Genomic DNA, 19715 nt, shown 5'->3' on the forward strand with positions numbered 1-19715 from the left:
TTCGTTTTGGACGTTTCATTTAATTTCAGTTTTACAAATGTACAGTACAGATAGAAGTAAAATAATGACATGGTGAAATGGCATAGATCATTACTGCACATTGATAAAACACACACACACAGCGATGGAGAGACGTATTTCTTCCCCGTCAGGTTTGCTCTCTGTATTTTATGTTGGTTTCATTTTAGCGTGGAGAAATGGACCATCATCCCAAAAATCTAAAAATCAAAGTTCCAGTTTGGATTGGATTGGATCAAGTTACTCATTTCCCCCACAGTGACTCTTATGGTATCACTGTAATGTTTTGGCAGATTTCTGCGAGTATGGAATAAGTGCAGAATATGCAATAATGTCAGGATATGATTATGATAAGGAAACCTGTAACCGGATCACTTCTGGATGTCCACAGTGGATCAAACTGCAAGCAAACTAAACCTTTTACTGATAAATCACTTTGACTTTAATCTCTTTAGTTTTAGGTTTAAAAGCTCTTGAACCAAACGCATCTTCACTTCCTAATGGAGCCTCCAACATCCCAGTGGGGGACCACCACTCTACCCAGACCTGACGCCTCTTCTAACAGTTAAGGATGAGTTAAGCAACAAAACGGCAGCATGTGAAGCATGTGAAGGTCGTTCCACCAGGCAGCGGCTAAAAGAATGAAGTGTCTGCAGAGAAGGCCCCCGCCAGCCTGAACTCATCCTTCATCAGCACGCAGAAGAGCCGCTGAGGCAGAGCCTTGGAGTACGGAGCAGGTCGGGGAACACACGTCCTCAGCAGGATCTCCCGGCCCGCAGGAGGAGGGAAGTCTGGGATCTTCCTGCTTTCAGCAGCTGGTTCCAGATTGTCGTCCACTGGAGCCAAAAGAGCCGCCTGAGGAACAGAGGAAACGGTCTGCAACTGGGAACCAGTGGAGGATCAAGGCTGAACTGGTAGAAAACTATCAGTGTAAAAGAGAATTCATGTGTAGTTAGCGCTTAGGTCACAATTAAGTGTTTCATATCAGTTGATCTAGATAATTATTGATTATAGTTTTTTGTTTTAAATATCTGAAATACTGTCAATCTGGTGGATAACATTTTTTATTTCTATTTATTTATTTTTATTGAAGCAGTTATGAGGAATAGTGGAGAAAACTGAAACTGCTGCAAGTTGTTGCTAGGTAACCAAAGAGTGAGTTGATGCATCGCTAGCTGTGAGAGGTTTAGCTGCGAAAGCCTTTCCTCTGCCTACATCTCCCAGAATGCTGTGGGGTTCTGGACCAGAGTTCAGTGAATATTCTATGTATTGAATATTCTATCAGATGTATCATCTGTTAATATTGCGATATATATTGTTACTGATTTATTTTAACATTAGTTTTGTTTTATTCGTTGGTTTTCGTCTGTTTGCTGCAGCTGATTTTATGCTGGTCGATGTCTAAACAGCAGCAAAAGAAATAAAAAGAAAATTACAATAAAAGAAAATGGTCTCAAAATTATTGTTTATCGCCAAATTACTGGGACAATTTAAAATGACTGGGCCTGGTTGTTGCTACATCAATGTGGCCGGCCTACTTGGATGCTGGATTTAGTTTGTATTGCAAACTGTTTGTAATGCAGTAAAGATGCTGCCAGACGTCTGGACCTGCTTCAGACCAGAACCAGATCTGTTCTGGGCAGCCAGCCTCTCTGTGGCTCCACTAACAGAACATGTGGAAAGGAATGAAATATGTTTATGTCATGTTTATGGTTACAAATACAGTTATACAATCAATGGAAGTACTAACATGGTTAGAAAATGTGTGTGTGTTAGCAGCTGCTTACCCGCTGAGCGTTAATAAACAGTCTGTGGATGATTCTGCCGATGCGAGCCTGTCCAGCTCCAAGCACCACCACCTCAGGCTCCTCCAGCAGCGAGGTCACAAACCTTCAAAACACACACGCACACACACACACACCCACACGCTAAATGCCCAGCAGGAGCTTCCTGTCCGGATCCATGACGACGGTTTGGAATGAGCTCAGCTTCAAACTGAGCTGAACTTACTTCTCTAGTTCCTCTGCAGCTTCACCGTTCTCCTCTTCCTCATCGACAGCAAACTTGGCCTTGAGAGAGCGAGCTTCGGCGATGACCGTCTCCATGGTGACCAACTGGTTAATAAAATCCTGTGTAGAGAGAAAAGTGCTGTCATAACAGTAGCATAGAGAAGTCAACAGGACACACATTATTCTCTAGTTCATCAACAAGTTAGAGCAGCTCTGAGGTCTGGTCTTTGACTGGGCCATTGCAACACCTTGTGTCTCAGTTTATCCTACCAGTCTGTGGATGTTTTGCTGCAGTTTGGAATCACTGAGGTTAACATGCAGTTATTAATCCCTGTGGATTTGTTTCTTTAAATAACACACTATCACATTTATTCTAAATCAGATTACGTTTAAGATTATTATCATGTTCTACAGTCATTATCAGAGCTCAACACAAATGTGTTCCAGAATCCAACATAATCCACTAAAGCAATTCTAGCCAATAAACTAAAAGAAAATGTTACATTTCTCAATGTACGGATGAAGAATGGCTTTTATTTTGATAAGCAGGAAGTGTGCTTGTAGCGACGCAGCGAGCTAGGTTCTTATTTTGCTCTTAAACAACCTGAAGTTCAGAGTCAACTCTGCATCTCTCACACAGTCTGTTATAAACCATCAACATTCTGATGAAAATATCCTTTATTAATCTTATTTAATATTTACATTTTCTCAGATGCTGAATCTGGGATTTTTATTATCCGTACACCATAAACGTCAACATTACAATAAATAAAGGCTTGAAATATTTCACTCTATGTGAATATTGTACAGGAGTTTCAAAAAATGTCAAACTTTGTTTTGCAATATTCTACCTGGAGAAAAATGATGATTAAAAATTGCTTTGCTTTTTATTTGCCCTTTTACTGAAGTCCAGAACAGGAAGTACTGACCTCCAGCTTCTTGTAGTCGTAGTTAGCCGAGTGCAGCAGTTTGTTGGCTTGACTCGCAGCTTGCTGAATGCTTTTCTCAACTGATGGAATGTTTTCTACCGACTCTGTTGGAGAAATATACAGAAAGCAAAGTTAGAATAAAGGTTATTAAAGGGCCTAACTTTAATAAAACACTTCAACTTGTGCAGCAAACTGAAGTTGTTGTTGATCTCACTTCCAGAGTATCGGCTCTACTTGTGATTTGTGATTTTTTTTGCGTGTTTATGATGAAACTCTTTTGTGAAAGAGGCTGGTAAATGTAGATGTTGAGAAAACAGACATGAAGCCATCAAACAGGACTCACCTTCCTGCTTCAGTTTCATAATAGCAGCATGAAGCAGGCAGGGCAGCAGGTGATGGGCCAAGTCTCCAGGCTTCAGCATCGACAAATAATGCAACACCTAGATAAAAAAAAGATGACATATTCCTGTGATGAATTTTGTTATTATATCCGAAACTGAAATTTGGATTTTTGTGGTCTTGTTAAAGTCTTAAACCACTTAGAGAGTTATTTGGTGATTGAACTGAGGTGATGTTTCACTGGACTGAAACAGCTTGACGTGGTGTTGGAACCATCATCCCAGTTTTTAGCAGCTTAAATATTTTCCTAATATTTTGTAGTAAGATGTGATCACTTATGAATCATGCATTCCGTTTCCAGCTGATCGGGACCTTTTCTGCCTCCTTGGTGTCATCAAACAGCCTCTTCTGGCGCCGTGCCGGGGTCACCCTGGCCGTGTCCCACGCCTCCACCCACATGTTGCCGGGGATTTTCATTCTTGCACTAAGTTCTCCTCTGATGACAGTGGATCCCTTCTCGTCGACCACTTCTTCTTCTACATAATCCCTTGGAGAGTACCAGCGGACAAAGTCCTCCAAAACGCAGCCTGGGTTGGCTGCCTGGAAAGAAAAGGAGAAGGTCATCAGATTAAGTAAAAAAAAAAAAAAAAGATTGCTTCTGCTAATTCTCAGGTTATTTTTTTAAACCCTGAAAGAACAGTGGGTAAATAGATAAGTACAAATTTAAAACACCGTGTCCTGCTACTGCTGATATGAAGGTTCATATCTGTCCAATCAGAAAGAAGCTGAACAAGCTGAACCTTCCTGAAAGGAGAAACCTTTACTGTCTGAGACAAACATGAAGGCCAGACTGAAAGTCACCAAAGCAAACTTCTGGAATCAAGACAGAAGAGTCTTAGGCTATGTTCACACAACAGGTCTTAAAGGTGCAGTATTTAATGTTTATAATTTAAAAAAAAAGTTTTTTACATACATATTCCCCCAGAAAACCTGATAATCCTGGTGGTAGGGGGCGCTATCACCAGGTTTTAACATTTTAAAAAATATTAAAAGTTACAAAAATGTGGAGGTGCATGTTAAGGCATCATCATTTGGAAATAACAGCTTGTCAGGTGTGCACAATTTCTAACAAATGACCACTTGGCCGTTGGCCTCACACACTATTATTTACAAATTCATGATGCCAGGTTTGAAATAAAAATGTTTGTTTAAGTCATAAACACGGTGGGCTGCTGGTGGACTGCTCTAGCCACCAGCGTTAGTAGGTTTTCTGGGGGAAACCCTAAATACTGGTCGCATTACTGCCAAACAAAAATTAGAAATGTAAATGTAATCATCTGTCCAGAACAGAGGACATGTTTGGCGTAAACCAAACACAGCAGTCCAAAGAAACTGTGTGTGTGTGTGTGTGTGTGTGTGTGTGTGTGTGTGTGTGTGCGTGTGTGTGTGTGCGTGTGTGTGTGTGTGTGTGTGTGTGTGTGTGTGTGTGTGTGTGTGTGTGTGTGCTCTCCTCACCTTAAAGGACTCCATGTCAGAGAGCAGACATGCGCTCTGCATGCGAGCACGGAGGTGAGTCCCCTCAGCCGACGTGCCGAGCTTAGCCAGGACTTCTGACTGCTCCTCCAGCTGGTCCTCTGTCATGGGGGCCGGCTCCTGAAAACCACCGTCACACATTCTAGCTAGCACTCCAGAGGAGAAAGCAGAAGACCGGCAGAGGGAGGGCGTTACCTGGGTAACAGGGACATAGAGCAGCTCTGCAGAGTGCAGCAGGGTCATGTTGTTGTAGGGGTGCAGCCTGCCGTCCGCCTTCAGCTTGCTGCTGTCCTTTCCTGCTTCGCTGTGGGAAGACTCCATCTCCCCCTGGTCGCTCAGACACTCAAAGAACTCGTCCTCGCTGTCGCTCCAGGAGTCCCAGGATTTACCCTGCGGTGTTCCTCTGGTTGTGGACGCAGAAGCTCTTCCACCGGATACTTTGCGCTCTCTCTCTCCGTTTCCCTCCTGTGCCTTGCGAGCTTCATCTCTCGCCCTCTTCCTCTCTATGCAGCAGTTCAACATCTACCCACAGGCAAACAGCAAGTGTGTTCAGATTCACGTCAACCTAGACAGCTACAGGAGATCCTGGCCACAGCTAGAACCATAATGACTAACAAACGCTGGACAGTGAGTTACATCATCATCTACTATCACTAAGTGATTTCCCTTCTGGGTCCCTGGATATTGCTCACTTTTAAATTGTACAATTGTGCTATTTGCATGAACATTGCCAAAGTTATAACATTTGAATATGTTGTGTATTCTGAACGGGAATTTAAATTTTTTTTTAAAAAGTTTTTTAATGTTCCTTTCAGACTAATGCATCAATTCTATCGCTTCTGAATCATCTGCCATTGGTTCCAATAAAATTCATTTTTTAATAAGTTACTTTTGCAATTTAATGTGTTTTAATTTTTTTCATTTCCCTTGTTTTTAAACCCATTGAAATGCTCATATTGTATTATTTTCTAATCGGTGCTGAAAAGTAGGAGTTCAGTTCTGGTCGATCGCTGACCACCAATCTTTAAAAAGCCTGACCTGTCTGATTCAGACATTGATGTTTTGTCCTAAATGTTGATAAATATAGCAACATATCACTGAGTCGGCAACAGTGGAGTGGCTATTGTTAACTACAAACATGCAGACTTGACCTGGTGGGTCTGTTGGTCAGACTGTCACACAGAAGTCAAGATGGGCTTCACATGTACATATGGGATCATCACCAATCTCCCAAAATGAAGGAAATCAGGGCCAATTTATTGGTGCACCCAAAGTTAAAATCCATCAATGTGCATATACAGTGTGGGAAAAACAAACAAATGCCTTTTTGACAGATTTGCTCTAATTTGATTAAATATGAATGAAATGAAAGTCACTGTCAATTTCTGACACACACAGGTTTGAATTCAAACTTTTTTCCCCCAATACTGTAACGTGTTTGAGTTGTGGGTGAAAAAATGATGGGAGAAAACATAATAAAAAATGAGAAAAATGTTGGCCAAGTCTCTGACAATTAAATTAATAATGGATTTTTTTTAATGTAATTGTTTCCAATTACTTTTTCAAAAAAGGGAAATGTCATTTTTTAAATAATTATATTTAATGGAACAAATTTCTTCATATCTTTGCACGGCACTCAAAAGCTGTTTCGAGTGTCTAGGAATAATTGGTGTCAGATTGGTTGTAATAATTACCTGAAACTTTTGATGCAGAAGACAACAGCGGAGATCTGGAGATCCGCCTGTTAACCTGCAAATAAAACAATGGTGAAAGCACAAATTTAGATTTCCATAAGTATAATCTGAGTTACTTCAGCTGCTTGAGAAAAATCATTAACCTCATTGGCATGTTTACAATCATAACTGTCGAAAAATAAAATTAATTTAGGAGCATAATTGACCCAACTGTTCAACTTTCAATGACCAAACATAATAAAAAATAAATCAGTTTCAAGAAGAAACAGTTTATACCCACCCACATTTATTGATGGGTATAAGAGTATGAAGGGGGGAGAATAGAAAAGCACACCACACTTTTCAGATTGTATATTTCTAAAAAAAAAAATAATAATAATAATTTTTTTTACAAACTGTTCACCTCAGGATGTAAAAAAAAATCCAAGAGGTATGAATATTTTTGCTTGGCAGATTGACTTATTTTATAATTGAAATGTTTTCACACACAGTTGAAGAGAGCTAATTGAACATAATGCAAGAAATGTGTGGCTGTCTTGCTGACGTAATGCAAATCAACTAAAATCTCCAGTGACTGGTTTGGAGCTGTGCAGGTGAAGTGTGTGTTCAGCCACCCGTAGACGAGGTAGTTGTTTTCCCAGCGGTAGCGCAGCTCCAGGACAAACTCCTGCCAGAGGTGTGCGACAGCCGCCAGGCCACCGTAGCTGTAGTTGACCATGCAGAGACACAACGCCAGGCGGTAGGTCAGACTGTCACAGGGCGCCGACTTCAGCTGGAGGAACAGGTTCTGAAGAGAGGCAGGAAACAGGAAATGTCCTGCTTATTTAAAGGGACAGCTTCCTCGCAAATGAAACATTTACAGTGGCTTCTAATAAACTAAACTTGACTGGAGTGTTTGATAACTTGTCTCAAGCTGAAAGGACTATTTTTATAAAGTGGCCTGAGAAGACATTTGTTGTGAATTACCGCTATAGAAATAAAGTGAATTGAATGGAACTGATGATTTTGGGGCTGCATCTTCTGCTTAGAACAGCAGAACTGATGACTTAACATCCACATGTTAAATTTGCTCGAGAATCTCAGTTTTCTCCTAACTGTGTTTATGTGGAGCCTCGTTCTTTCTGATCAAACTCCACTGCTAAGGAGAAGGCGATGCTGGTTCAGAACGTGTTGGGGGTCAAACATACATCATCTGGGCTCTTCTCTTGCTCAGACGTCCTGCAGGAGTTTGCTTGTGTAGTTTTCTCTTTGTCTGATGACTTTTCCACCGCAGCATCAGGAAAGAGGTACTGAGAGGAAAAACAACATAATCCAGACAGAAACATGAATGTTAGAGGGAAAATAAACATTTTATCAGGCAGGAAAATGGTGACCTTGAACTACGAAATGCTGTAACATGTATGTGATGAAGGCCAGGCTGTGTATAAAGGATCAACTGTGTGGGTATTCCCCACATTCTAATCTTCCAATGAAATTCATGTCTAAGCTGTGCTGAATAAAACCCTGTGGCAGCCTAAACTTCTGAAGGCTATCTGTCTGATCTGGCCAGGTGTTGTGGACAACGTCCTGTAGATTTGTCTCTGTCCTCACATTGATTCATGTTCCATGTACCACAGAACGAGCTTGTAAGAGCAAAACGCACCAGGAGGATCGAGTTGAGCACGTCGACGTGAAGCGGTGACTCGTCGATGTGCCGGTGGCGGCGGATGCGCCTCCGGGCGCTGTGGACCATGCTGGACACGGACAGTTTGCTTAATGGGACCGGCGCTGCTGGCTCCGTCAGCTTAGACAAGGCGGAGCTGATGTCGCTGTTTTCTGCAGGGAACGATTACAGCTTACACTTATACATGTGTTGAAGGGGCAGGATTATGTATGTTCTTGACACATTGTGCCATTTTGTAGCACAATCAACCACATTCACTTCAGTTGTTAGAAAAATGCTGTACAAAGTCACATTTATTTTAAGTCACATTTGGAACAAACAAATATGGCTTAAAATAAATTTGACTTTGTAATTTAATGCCTTAAAATTGGGTCTCTGTCTCTTTAAAAACTCCTGCTGTTTCTGAACCTCTGCCTTCAGGAAGTCATCATAACACGGCTCCTCTATTAACCCTTTAACAACGTTTTTAGTTGCTCCTATAATGAGCTCAGCTGGTGCACAGTTCCACCAGGTGTTTGCTAACTGCTGCTGGCTAGTCTGAAGGAGCTGAGTGGGGCAGACACAGAGGAAGGGGTGCTTTGTGATGCTTTAGGTTAAGCATCACAACTCGAGTATTTTAAAGCAGCTCAGTTGAAAGCTCTGTAGCTCTGCAGTAAAGATTGGATTAACGCACTATAAATGTGGAGTCTTTAAAGTACAGTTTGTGAACTTTAGTTCATGTATTTGGTTTGTAAAGTCTCTAAAAAGTTGTAGTATTACGAAGTGGTTTTGCATTTACCCTGACCTAGTTACAGATGTTAAAGATTGGGTAAAATTTAAAACACCAACAGGAAGTAATCGTACCTCAGTAGCGGTGAGTCCAGACCTTCTGGATAACGTGAAGCATAGAACTAGCAACTGGTTTTTACAAGAGTAGAAGAAGCAAACTGACCCTGGCCTTCTTCTTCAGCGTTGCCTTTACCCAGGATCTCCTCTGCAGACTCCTTCCGACAGCAGAGTTTAAAGAACTCTGTGATAAAGTCTCCTACAAGGAAATGAAAGTCACACAGAACATTTAGATGACATTTTTGTAGTTCAAACGTATTCTGCTGAAACATACGGGGCCTGTTCCTACAACAAAGTTTAAAAACACCTGAAATAGTAGAGGTGTGAGTGGAAACAAGTGAGCCACCTACCCAGTAAGCACTGAAGGTTGTCAGCAGTCCGAACTCGAACGGACCAATGAGGAGCTTGGAGAGGGTCAAGGTCACTGTTGGATAGCAGGAGATGCGGTTGAACACATCTCACATGCTGGGCTATCAGTTAAATCCCTCCCAACAATCTACTGCTACTCAAACTTTTATGCAGTTTTTAGAACATTCTGGATATTTGAACAGAATGTAATAAACACCAACTTTGGTCCCCAACCCCCGGTCCGTGGACCAATTGGTACCGGGCCACGCAAGAATTAAATATTTCCGTTTTATGTATTATTTGAGTCTGGAGGATCTTTTATTTTGAAAATCCTTTAACCGGATTCTCTCGGTTACTTGCGCGCCAACACTGAGACCACAAGCAGCAAAATGAGTAAGAAACAGATCAGATGTCTTTGGAAAGTTTCCTTGCAATGGGGAAAAGGCCCAGAGAAGAAACAGGAGAATGGATTTATCCCAGACCGATAGGTGAGTCCCACATTACAAGCCGCTCTGCGTAACATGCGGCTAATGAGGCAAAAAAGCTTCAAGCTGCTTCGCCACGTAGAGACCAACAAGCTGTGGATAAAAGCAACACTTCGGGTGTCATTGTCTCCCATCAGCCCCAGATGGGACCGTCTCGTTGCAGAGAAACCAGCTCAGGGCTCCCGTTAGTCATTATCGTGAGTTAAAATTTTCCCGAAAGTAAAATGTTTTTGTGGCGCATCTGTATCTTATTTTGAAGGGATATGTAAACGTTACCATAGCGACCAGAGTCAGAGCGTTTGGGCAGTGGTCGAGAGGAGAGGAGTAGAGCTTGTGAGTCTTAAGTCTGGTTTAGATGGAAAAATTTAAGACTTGTAGGCCGATTCTCCAAACCTCTGTGACCACAGAGCTGATAAAAGTACAACAAGTTCGATCGGTTTGTGATCAGCCACAAGACAGGAGCAACACGAACCGATTCCAGTCACGAACATCCTGATTCCAGAGGATAATTCAGTAAAACCCCCAATATAGCGGGAATTTAGAATGACCAAACACGGATGACGATGTAGAAGCAATAGTGATAGTTTGTGGAGTCATTTTAAGAGATAAAAGACGTAACAAAAAGAAAAGACGGTGGATAAAAGACGACGGTAGCAGCCGCTCTATTTGCTGCACTATGATTTGCAGGTGAATATGTTTTTTCATAATTAACATTTTTAACTGAATAAGCAGAATAAACATGTATAATAATGACCTTTACATATAATAATAAACATTTCCACATATCATATCCGATATCCACCGGACTCACAGTTGTGCGATATGTCAGCTGTTTGGGATTCCCCTCTGTTCTTACGTCACAGCGCTTTTTGATTGGCTACCTGTCACATTCAGCAGGTTGTATTCTCGTTCCCAGTCAGGGAAAAACCCCACAGGCTGCGATAAAAAGGCCAAGGCAACCAAATTGGGTATATTCAGGATTTAGCGGGAACACCAACATGCAAAAACCTTATCTGACGGTTCACGCTCCCCCCACCCCTCCACCCCACCCGGGCCGCAGCAAAATTTCCAAGTCTTGGCCGGTCCACGATAATAAAAAGGTTGGGGACCACTGCTCTAAATTATGATAATGTTTCAAGATAATCAGTTCTCCAAGTGACAGCTGTTGTGCCATACAGGTTTGGGGAACTGTTAGAACTTAAAACACTCACCTGTACACATCGTTATCTACAACGATGCCCTCTGTGAGGTGAGGCCAGGTGGTTGCAAGATGAAGTTCACTTCAAAACAAAACGGGAAGAAAAAAAGTATTTATTTAAACTGACTTTTTTTTTCTTTTTACACATGAACACAGAACAAGCACAACATCATATCAAAAATCCAGATAGAATCTCATGCATGTGCAAAGGGAGACCTAGATGGCATAGAATGGTCATGTACTAAAGAATGACTTACTCACAACCGCTAAGCATAAAGAAACACATAATATGGGCCTGGATACCATATTTGGGTAATTGATTTATTTAAATAATTTTAAAAATGTCACAATTTCAGTGACTTAAAAAAAAAAGAAAATAAATGCTTGAGTTTCTGGGAGATTCTCTTAAATCCACACAAACTGGAGACATCCATTTGGGAACGGAATCTTTTAAAAAGTACTTCTGAAGGTTCTAAGATGTGACTATTTCTTGTTAGTCATTGACACATTTCATTTAATTATTCCTAAACATACATCCAAACTGTTTCTGGAGTGGGAAAAGCAGGGAACAATAAGCATCTGGAATACTCTTCCCAAAGATGAGGCTTCAAAAACAAACAGCACTTCAATAAAAAAAAAACATTTTTAATGCTAAACTATTGAATAAATTGACATAAGAGCTCAAAAACAGTGTCTATTTCTTTTAAATCTGTTATTCATGTTGTTCAACCATCAGACTGGAGGAAAACATTGTTCTATTCATTCATGTTTCCAGAGTTTCAGGAACTCCTGATCATTCATAGATCTTTAGAAATGTGAACGCTGACATTAACATTGGGGATGTCTGTTCTGCTGCTGCATGTTTAGCATTGAGATGATATTTTAGGATTGAAAAGCTTCACTGATAGGCTAACTCCTTTTAGCACAACAATAGTGTTTTGCAGCGTCCAATCAGATCGCTTTTGAAGCAGAAATGAACCCCCAAGAAGCGGCTTTGTCGTCCACTGCTGCTGCCTGTGGTTGTTGCTTGTGTGTCAGATTTATGAGTATACCAGAAACAAACAATACAAAGGTTCCAGATGTTCATATGGAAAATTAAAAATACAATTAAATGCATTAAAACACATTTTTATAACGTTAAAATTCTGTGTAATTAATTTCCTGAAATTAATTTGTCATTATAGACACGGTCCTAGTAAAACTGTAATCAGAACAATACATATGGTACTGTACTAAGAATATTCTGTACATATTAATTAGAGATGTGCCGATCAGGTTTTTTCCTGCCTATACCGATTCCAATCACCCATGAGGGCTGATCACCGATACCGATCACATAATTATATATTTTTTAATCATAAGCACCGGTTACATTATGTGGAAAAAGAAACCATAAATTCACCTTAATTTAGACAAAAACTTGTTTTTAATAACTTTTTCCAAGAAAAAAACAAAACGGGCATTGTGCAAATTTTCCGCCGCAACACGCAAACGTCCTCAATCACTCAGTGCGTTATAGTTCCACATCGCTTAGGATTTGTTGCTGTGCGTTTGCGCAGTGTCAAGGAAAAAGGAGACCAGCTGCACAGGCAGGCTGCGAAATGAGATGCAGGTGATCGGTTTGTGTGATTGGCAACAAGGGACCGTGATCGGCGATCACCAATCATACACTTTTTCACGGAAATCGGCCGATTATGATCGGTGGCCGATCGATCGGCACACCTGTAATATTAATCATTATTTTGTCTTAAATATTATTTAATACTCTCACAAAAAAAAAATGCTATTACCTGATTGGTTCCTCGCAGGCTCCAAAGGGAAGATTTCCAAACTCCACTCCTCCTACTTCACCGCCGAGCAGCGTATCAAAGTCTGACAGGAACAGAACCCAGCCAGCCAAAAACAGAACAAACGACACCTTTACTGGACAATGGCTCATCATCTGGGACACACTCTGTATCATGTGGGAGACAACCTCTGTGTTTTATATGTATTACAGCCAAAGAACAAAGATATAGAGTTATACATTCCAGATATAATGGGACACAGTGAGATCTTGGTGTGAATACCTGGTGGCTGCTGCGGCCATGAAGACTGCTGCCAGTCCTGCAGAATGTAGGTGTAGCGAATAGCGATGTCGACTGGAGGCAGAGGGAGCAGGTTACAGCCCTGAACCAAGACAGGAAGAACAGGAAGAGAAAAACTGAAAACCTGAACTTAACCTGGAATGGCTTTCTGTCTGTACACCAGTCTGGTGAAGATTTACTGTAACACCAGCCTGTCTGTTAGACTGGGGGGAGGGAGATTTCTACTAAAATGCCCAAAACATCTAACCGCTAGCCTTTTGATGTGGAGGAATCAATAGACATTGTAGCTGAGTAACTATCACTATTAAGTTTGACAATTGTGACGACATCATAATTCCACAGAATGATGTTCCTGTAGTTTATGGTCATATGATCTGTGATCATTTCCATCTTGGGTGGAAACCTTTCTAACTTGCACATGACTTTCTTTTCTTTTTTCTGTTTTGAGTTGATGTCTGCCTCGGCTGATTGGAGTTAAATTACACAGAACACTGGAGCTCATCCTCAAAAGAAAAGAAGAGCTTGGAGAAACAACAGAACTCAGCTGAAAATGGAACAAATGTTGCAGTTTCGGTCTCCAATCGAACCGACTCTACCTGACTATCAGGTGTGAAACTCTACCACCTTATCATAAGATACCACAAGTTCTTAAAAACATTTATGTTGGACAATTAGACAGCGCTCTTCCACTGACACACTGCTTTCCAATGAAAGTCCAGTTTGATGGTTTACCGTGCAGAACAAAGGAAAAGCAGGACCTCTAAAGTGGACAGCAGCACTAATAGGCCGTGCTGACAGAAGCTGATTGAAGCCGTTGAACTAAAAAGAAAAGAAAACTTTGCAGTGACAAAACTGTCAGTAATGTGGAATGATGGTGCCAGTGTGTGTATATTGTTTTCAGATAGTTTTTCTGCGATGTGTTTTGCTCCTCAGTACTCACTATTTTAGACTTAAAGACGTCCAGGAGGCCTGACAGGTGGTTGTACTGACTCGGCACCTTACGCAGATGGACGATCTCGAAGTCGGTGCGAACGCCGGGGCCTTGGCACTCGCCAGCATATATCCGCCTCCACTTCTGCTGGATCTGCACAAACATGGGGACCTGACTGGGCACACATGATGAAACAGAATGGTTTCAAGACACACTGCTTTGTACTGCTACAGAACCAGCTCAGTATTCATGTCATACAGATTATGCTTCACTGCCCTGTGCAGAAGTAGCTGATGTTTTTAGTAGCTACTTTTGAATAATCTTCACATGCTGACACATCTCTTTTATTTTGGAACTCTTCCCCAGATTGATGGACAGAAACAATTGCTTCTATCCATTGTTTCACCACAGATCTACAAGCTTTGGAGCAGCAACATGTCTACACCGCTGCTGTTATGGAGGCTTCTGCCAATCATCACTTAATCAAGTATCTTATCAGCAGAATCAGATTATTATACTGATTATACACATCAAACAAAGTAAAGGCAATAAACACCACAAAAAGGGATTTAAACATGAAAGGAGCTTAATTAGTTGTTATTAAAACTTTCCTATTTTAATCTTGTGGAAGCATCAGTGGTATAATGTTTGGTTTTGGCTCCCTCTTTGTTTAGTGCCTCATTAAGAAACAGCTTTTGTACAGTTTAGATCACTTTAGAACTTAGTACAGATCACATTCCTTTCATTATGTCCTGATAAATAAAACCTGGGACTATCAGGATGGACCATCTACCATATCTGCTCTCATTATTACTCCTGTGACTGGCAGTGTAAAGCAGCTCCTCACTGGGGGATAATGAAGCCTAACTCAATCTCTACCTACTATTTGAAAAGCAGAAGAAAAAACATTTTGACATTCAACTTGTATGTATATTGATTTGAAGTTCATTGGAGGTAAGAATGAGAAGACAAATTCCAATATGTCCAGGATGAGCTGACAGAGGGACTCACCAGCCGCTGTTGGACAGAGACATGGAGACGGAGCTGAGCAGCAGGTTGCATTTGGACTCGCTGATGATGGCTTCACAGTTCGCCCCAGGGCTGATGACCACAAACTCCCGCAGGCCGTACCTGCCAACATAACAAGGAACAGAATGCTGTGCTTCCAGTCAGATTTAAATAAATATCTATTTTCAATTAAACGTCTGGAAAAAGTGTAAAACATGGTTTCTAGATGTAAATTGAAGATGTTCTAAGACCTTTTTAGGATAAGAAAAAAATATATTGCAAGGTTTAAAAACATATTTTACTTACTTAAGTTAGATTTAACTTGCACAATAACTAATGCATAACATAAGTGAAAAAGAACCAAACAGCAAGGTTAAATTGAAAATCTTCAGGTCTGTTCTGACACTGAATCAATCAATCAAATTTTATTTGTATAGCACATTTCAGCAGCAAGGCAAGTGCTTTACATAATAAAAAATAAACATGTGACATTGAATAAACAGTAAGAAAGAGAAAGAGATTTTGAAAAAAAAAAGATAAAAAAGATAAAAACATTAAAACCCGCACCCCTTTTCAACCAGGGGGACGACACCCGCACCCCTGTCCTTATCTGGGACTTCAGTCAAAAACGCCATTTGACAAGGACTCCAACCTCTAGGTTTTTAGTTGAGACGTTGTCAACTGGGACTCTAAACCCCGTAGGAGTTTAGTTAAACGTAAACAGTGAGAAAGAGGAATAAAAAGAAATTAATAAATAGATAAAAAGTAAAGATAAAAACATTAACAACATTGAAGACATCAAAACCCACACTCTAACCCTAATTTAGCCATAAGCAACTCTAAACAGGTGGGTTTTAAGTTGAGATTTAAAGGCACCCAATGTTTCAGCTGTTTTACAGTTTTCTGGAAGTTTGTTCCAAATTTGTGGTGCATAGAAACTGAATGCTGCTTCTCCTAGTTTGGTTCTGGTTCTGGGGATGCAGAGCAGACCAGAATCAGAAGATCTGAGGGGTCTAGACGGTTGGTACAGTAATAACAGATCTTCCTACAATATACAGAACCTTTCATAACTGTTACTGATGGTGAAAATTTCCTGGTTTCAAATCAAATCCCATTAAGTATTCAGTGGAAGTGGTTGTAGATAAAATGCAGCAGTTAGGAGCAGAACTCTTCCATGGTAAAGTCCATAAATTCCCTCAAACTGTGATTATTTATCAGAATTATTGCTCCCCTAATCCTGTGTGAAAATCAGCAGATAGTGAGACAACACTAGCTCTTCCACCATCTTAGTGACAGGTTCCACTGTTCCCTTGAGCAACACAAACTGTAATAAGCTTGAATGACATGCAAAGGGCCCACTGCTGCATATGAGTGACTGCAGTCAAACTTGGCACACCTGCTTTATTCCTGCACAAACCTACAAGTTCCCACTGAGATTATACATCAAGAAAGTCTTTGTTGACACAGTAGGGTAGATTCATCTGAACTGCAGACACAGGTAACCAAATCAAACATGGGATCAGGGGGAGGAGGACGCGGTTCCCTATTTTCAGCATTAACAGTGACACTTCTGCAGCTTCACGCATTAAAACTGGTCCAATGGGACGGATGTTCTGTCATTAACCAACCAGCTTCCACCTAGCTAATCATTTTTCAGAACCTAGAAATTTTGAACAGCCTGGTTAACATCGTTTTTTGCTGGATTAAGGAAACATATGCTGTGCTTCCACTGGACGAGTGACTGGTGCTACTGGAATGCGTGAGGAATATTGTCGTATTTCTATATGGGTTAAATGATCATTCATTTTTCTGAATAACATGCAGAATGGAATACTGTAAACGCACCATCTGACCAGGCAGTGGGCTCGAGGAGGGAAGTCGTTGTGCATACACAGAAGATCTTGCATCGCCAAAGGTAAGGTATCTGAACAGAGGAGAGGAAAATATGAGACAACACTCATTAACACACAAAGGAATATAACTACTAATCTTCTGAAATGGTCCCCGAAAGAAATTATTTTCTCATTTGATTAACTTCCAATTACTTTGCTTAAAGTGACCTGAGACAAGTGAAAAAAACAATTCAGCTGAAATTAGATGGTAAAAATTGTTACTGAAGAAAATAAAATATCCATTGCTGGATCCAAATTAGTTTAAATGGTTTTATGATCTTTTTGCTGAATTTGCTGGAATATCAAAATGATTTAATAATGTATATGTTTTTGGTGTTTTTGATGGTTTTGGTTTCGTGTTTCACAAAAACTCTTAGGTTTATGTGTTAGATCAATTTCAACCTGTGGATCTCCATAACTTTGTGTTTATTTTGACAGAGAAAATAGTAGATCAGTTGAAGTTAGAAACATAAACAAGAAACAAGGTCATGAGAAGGTTTATAGTGAAAATGCATTCAGTTTTCAGCCATATTGGAAAATGGCCGTACCCTCTTCACTCTTCCCATTCTCCTTTTTACAATCTTCTTTCAGAAAGTGATGGGTGATGTAGAACTTAAAGTCAGCAAAGTGAATATCAAGAGACTGCTCTCCCCAGCTGCCATTAATGTATGCACCCTGTGAACACATGGCATCAAACAGTTATTCATAATCCATGATTAACTGTCATCATTCACAACCCCATGCGAATGGACTGAAGCTGGTCACCTTTTCTGGAGATGTTTTTTCCACGTAGTTTTCAGTCAGCTTCCACTCATTCAGCACTTCCTCAACTCTGGACACAAACCTTGAAACAAAAAATAGAGTTTTTTGCTTTGAGGCAGGAATGAGTCACACCGTCTAGCTGTGTCATGTGTCCATCCTCAATTCTCCAACACAGAAAGTCCAAAAGCTTACTATGACATTGAATAATTCTAATTTAGTTCATTAAATACAACTATCTTTAAAAGCAATAAATACAACAAATACATAAACAATTTGAAACTGTTAAACAAAATATTCTCCAGCTGGTAGGTTAAGTGGTGGTTCAATTAGAAGCATTGTAAGAAAACCAGGAGGGTCGGTGTAAGGAAGTATAAACAAAATCTCCAAGGAGCAAGACTTTAAATTAACCAAAAAAACAAAAAGTAAAAGAAAAATAGAAACATCATTTCTATCCAAAGAGGAGAAAACAGTTCCAGTGGGTTAAAAAGAAGCAACCATGGACTGGAGCGAAGTAAGATCCAGGGATGAGACCTGAATCTGGATTGGCTGGAACCATCCTAAAGAAACAAGTACTTTCCACAGGCTGCATGTCAAGTAGGGCAGCAGGCAGAAATGCACAGAACTCTCTTTCCATCTGTCTGGACTTACTTTGGTGAGGATGATGTTTTCTCAAGCTGACAATGCATCTTTCCACTGAGCAAATATTGTTAAATCTTCTCTTCAAGACAGGAAGATCAGATCAATTCCAGCAACGAGTCCTAACATCAATCCAATGGAAAATGTAGGGGAAAAAATATAAAAGAAAAAGGCACCTAGCAAGACTATGTTCGGCTAAGCTGACCTGTCAACTGCCAAGAAACAGCAGCTGACAGGGCATTGATATTTGAATAAATGTTCAAATATCAATGTTATTTTGTGACATACACTTTACCTTCACAAACCTAGACTTTTGAAGTCATTGTGGCATTTATTAATGTCTCATTTCAAGTATTTTATTTCTTCCACCCCCTGTGAGGAAACGACAACTCTGCATTTTTTCTAAGGAACAGCTGCTTCAACCAGGACAAGCATTTTATAATTTTATGGTAGATATTTTTAGACACACGTGTTCAAATATTATCGCTTGAATGTGTGTAAGCCTAATGATGACAACACAAAGACAAAAAGGGCCAACCAATAACTAAATATCCACACTGTCGGTCCTCCATTAGGCTTTGAAACAGGAGCTAAGGTTTGCTTTTGCTTACCGCTCCCATTCGGACGCGGTGGTAAAGTCTGTTATCTCAAAAACCTCCGACTCGGGCTGCAAGACAGAAGGGAGACATGTTCAACATATGTTCTGTTTTAATTCCAAAAACCTAAGCAAATAAACTTACATCGTTGTCAGCAGCCATGTTGAAATACAGTTTTGTTATTCCGTTTTTTTCTTCTTGTCGGTCTTTGGCAACTAAACCTTGCGTCAGTGCAATGCTGCCCCCTTGTGGGAGCAGATGAGGGCAACACGAAAAAAATATCGGCATTTAAACATATAGGTGAAAATATTCACATGGAGCCTGAAATAAATGTACTGAAAACGTTGTTTTGAAAGTGAAAGAAAAATCGGTTGTAAAAAAAAAAAGAATAATTAAAATAACAAATTTTTCACTCTGATTTGTGTTTTAATCCTAATAATTGGGATTAAAATATATTTCTATATTCAATATTTATATTTAGTGTCGTTTTAAGATGCCTTCGTTTTAGCCCCACATTGTATAAAGGAGTCATTTAAACATTCTATCTGATTGTACATGAACTAGATTTCTGTCTTGAAAACAGTCTTGTTTTGACGTTAATTTTTTAAATGGACAATTCAAATAAACTGAATTTGAATTTTGAATTCTATTATATTCTATTTAAGAACTAGTGTGATATGCAGCACTCATAGACATGAATATTACATGTAGAACTGAGGTAGCGACTCAGCTCTACATTCATTTCCATATTTGTATGTATAA

The 19715-nt window shown here is 40.1% G+C and overlaps 1 protein-coding gene across 1 annotated transcript; it reads right to left on the minus strand.

Moving 5' to 3' along the window:
- Nucleotides 1–19216, minus strand: rab3gap1 (RAB3 GTPase activating protein subunit 1). The gene is made up of 24 exons (XM_008438173.3): nt 19098–19216; nt 18969–19024; nt 17725–17803; nt 17508–17634; nt 16913–16991; nt 15071–15190; nt 14069–14234; nt 13111–13210; nt 12832–12913; nt 11055–11123; nt 9361–9434; nt 9117–9209; nt 8165–8337; nt 7710–7811; nt 7137–7309; nt 6523–6577; nt 5024–5350; nt 4811–4948; nt 3668–3895; nt 3300–3396; nt 2957–3060; nt 2029–2147; nt 1806–1908; nt 1–873 (listed from the first exon to the last, which is right to left on the minus strand). Exons 1-24 carry the CDS (start codon nt 19113–19115, stop codon nt 652–654), a joined length of 2904 nt encoding a protein of 967 aa, XP_008436395.2. The 5' UTR covers nt 19116–19216; the 3' UTR covers nt 1–651.
- Between the last annotated feature and the right edge of the window lie 499 nt (nt 19217–19715).

Source organism: Poecilia reticulata, chromosome 19, assembly GCF_904066995.2.
Source record: "Poecilia reticulata chromosome 19, P_reticulata-male-v2, whole genome shotgun sequence".
In the NCBI taxonomy this organism is placed as follows: Eukaryota; Metazoa; Chordata; class Actinopteri; order Cyprinodontiformes; family Poeciliidae; genus Poecilia; species Poecilia reticulata.

Excerpts from the sequence above, each read along its gene's own strand:
- rab3gap1 (XM_008438173.3), bottom strand. Across the intron at positions 12,914-13,110 it reads ATGGCCGCAGCAGCCACCAG|ACTTTGATACGCTGCTCGGC; the intron begins GTATTCACACCA and ends TGTTCCTGTCAG. Across the intron at positions 6,578-7,136 it reads AACAACTACCTCGTCTACGG|GTTAACAGGCGGATCTCCAG; the intron begins GTGGCTGAACAC and ends TTTTATTTGCAG.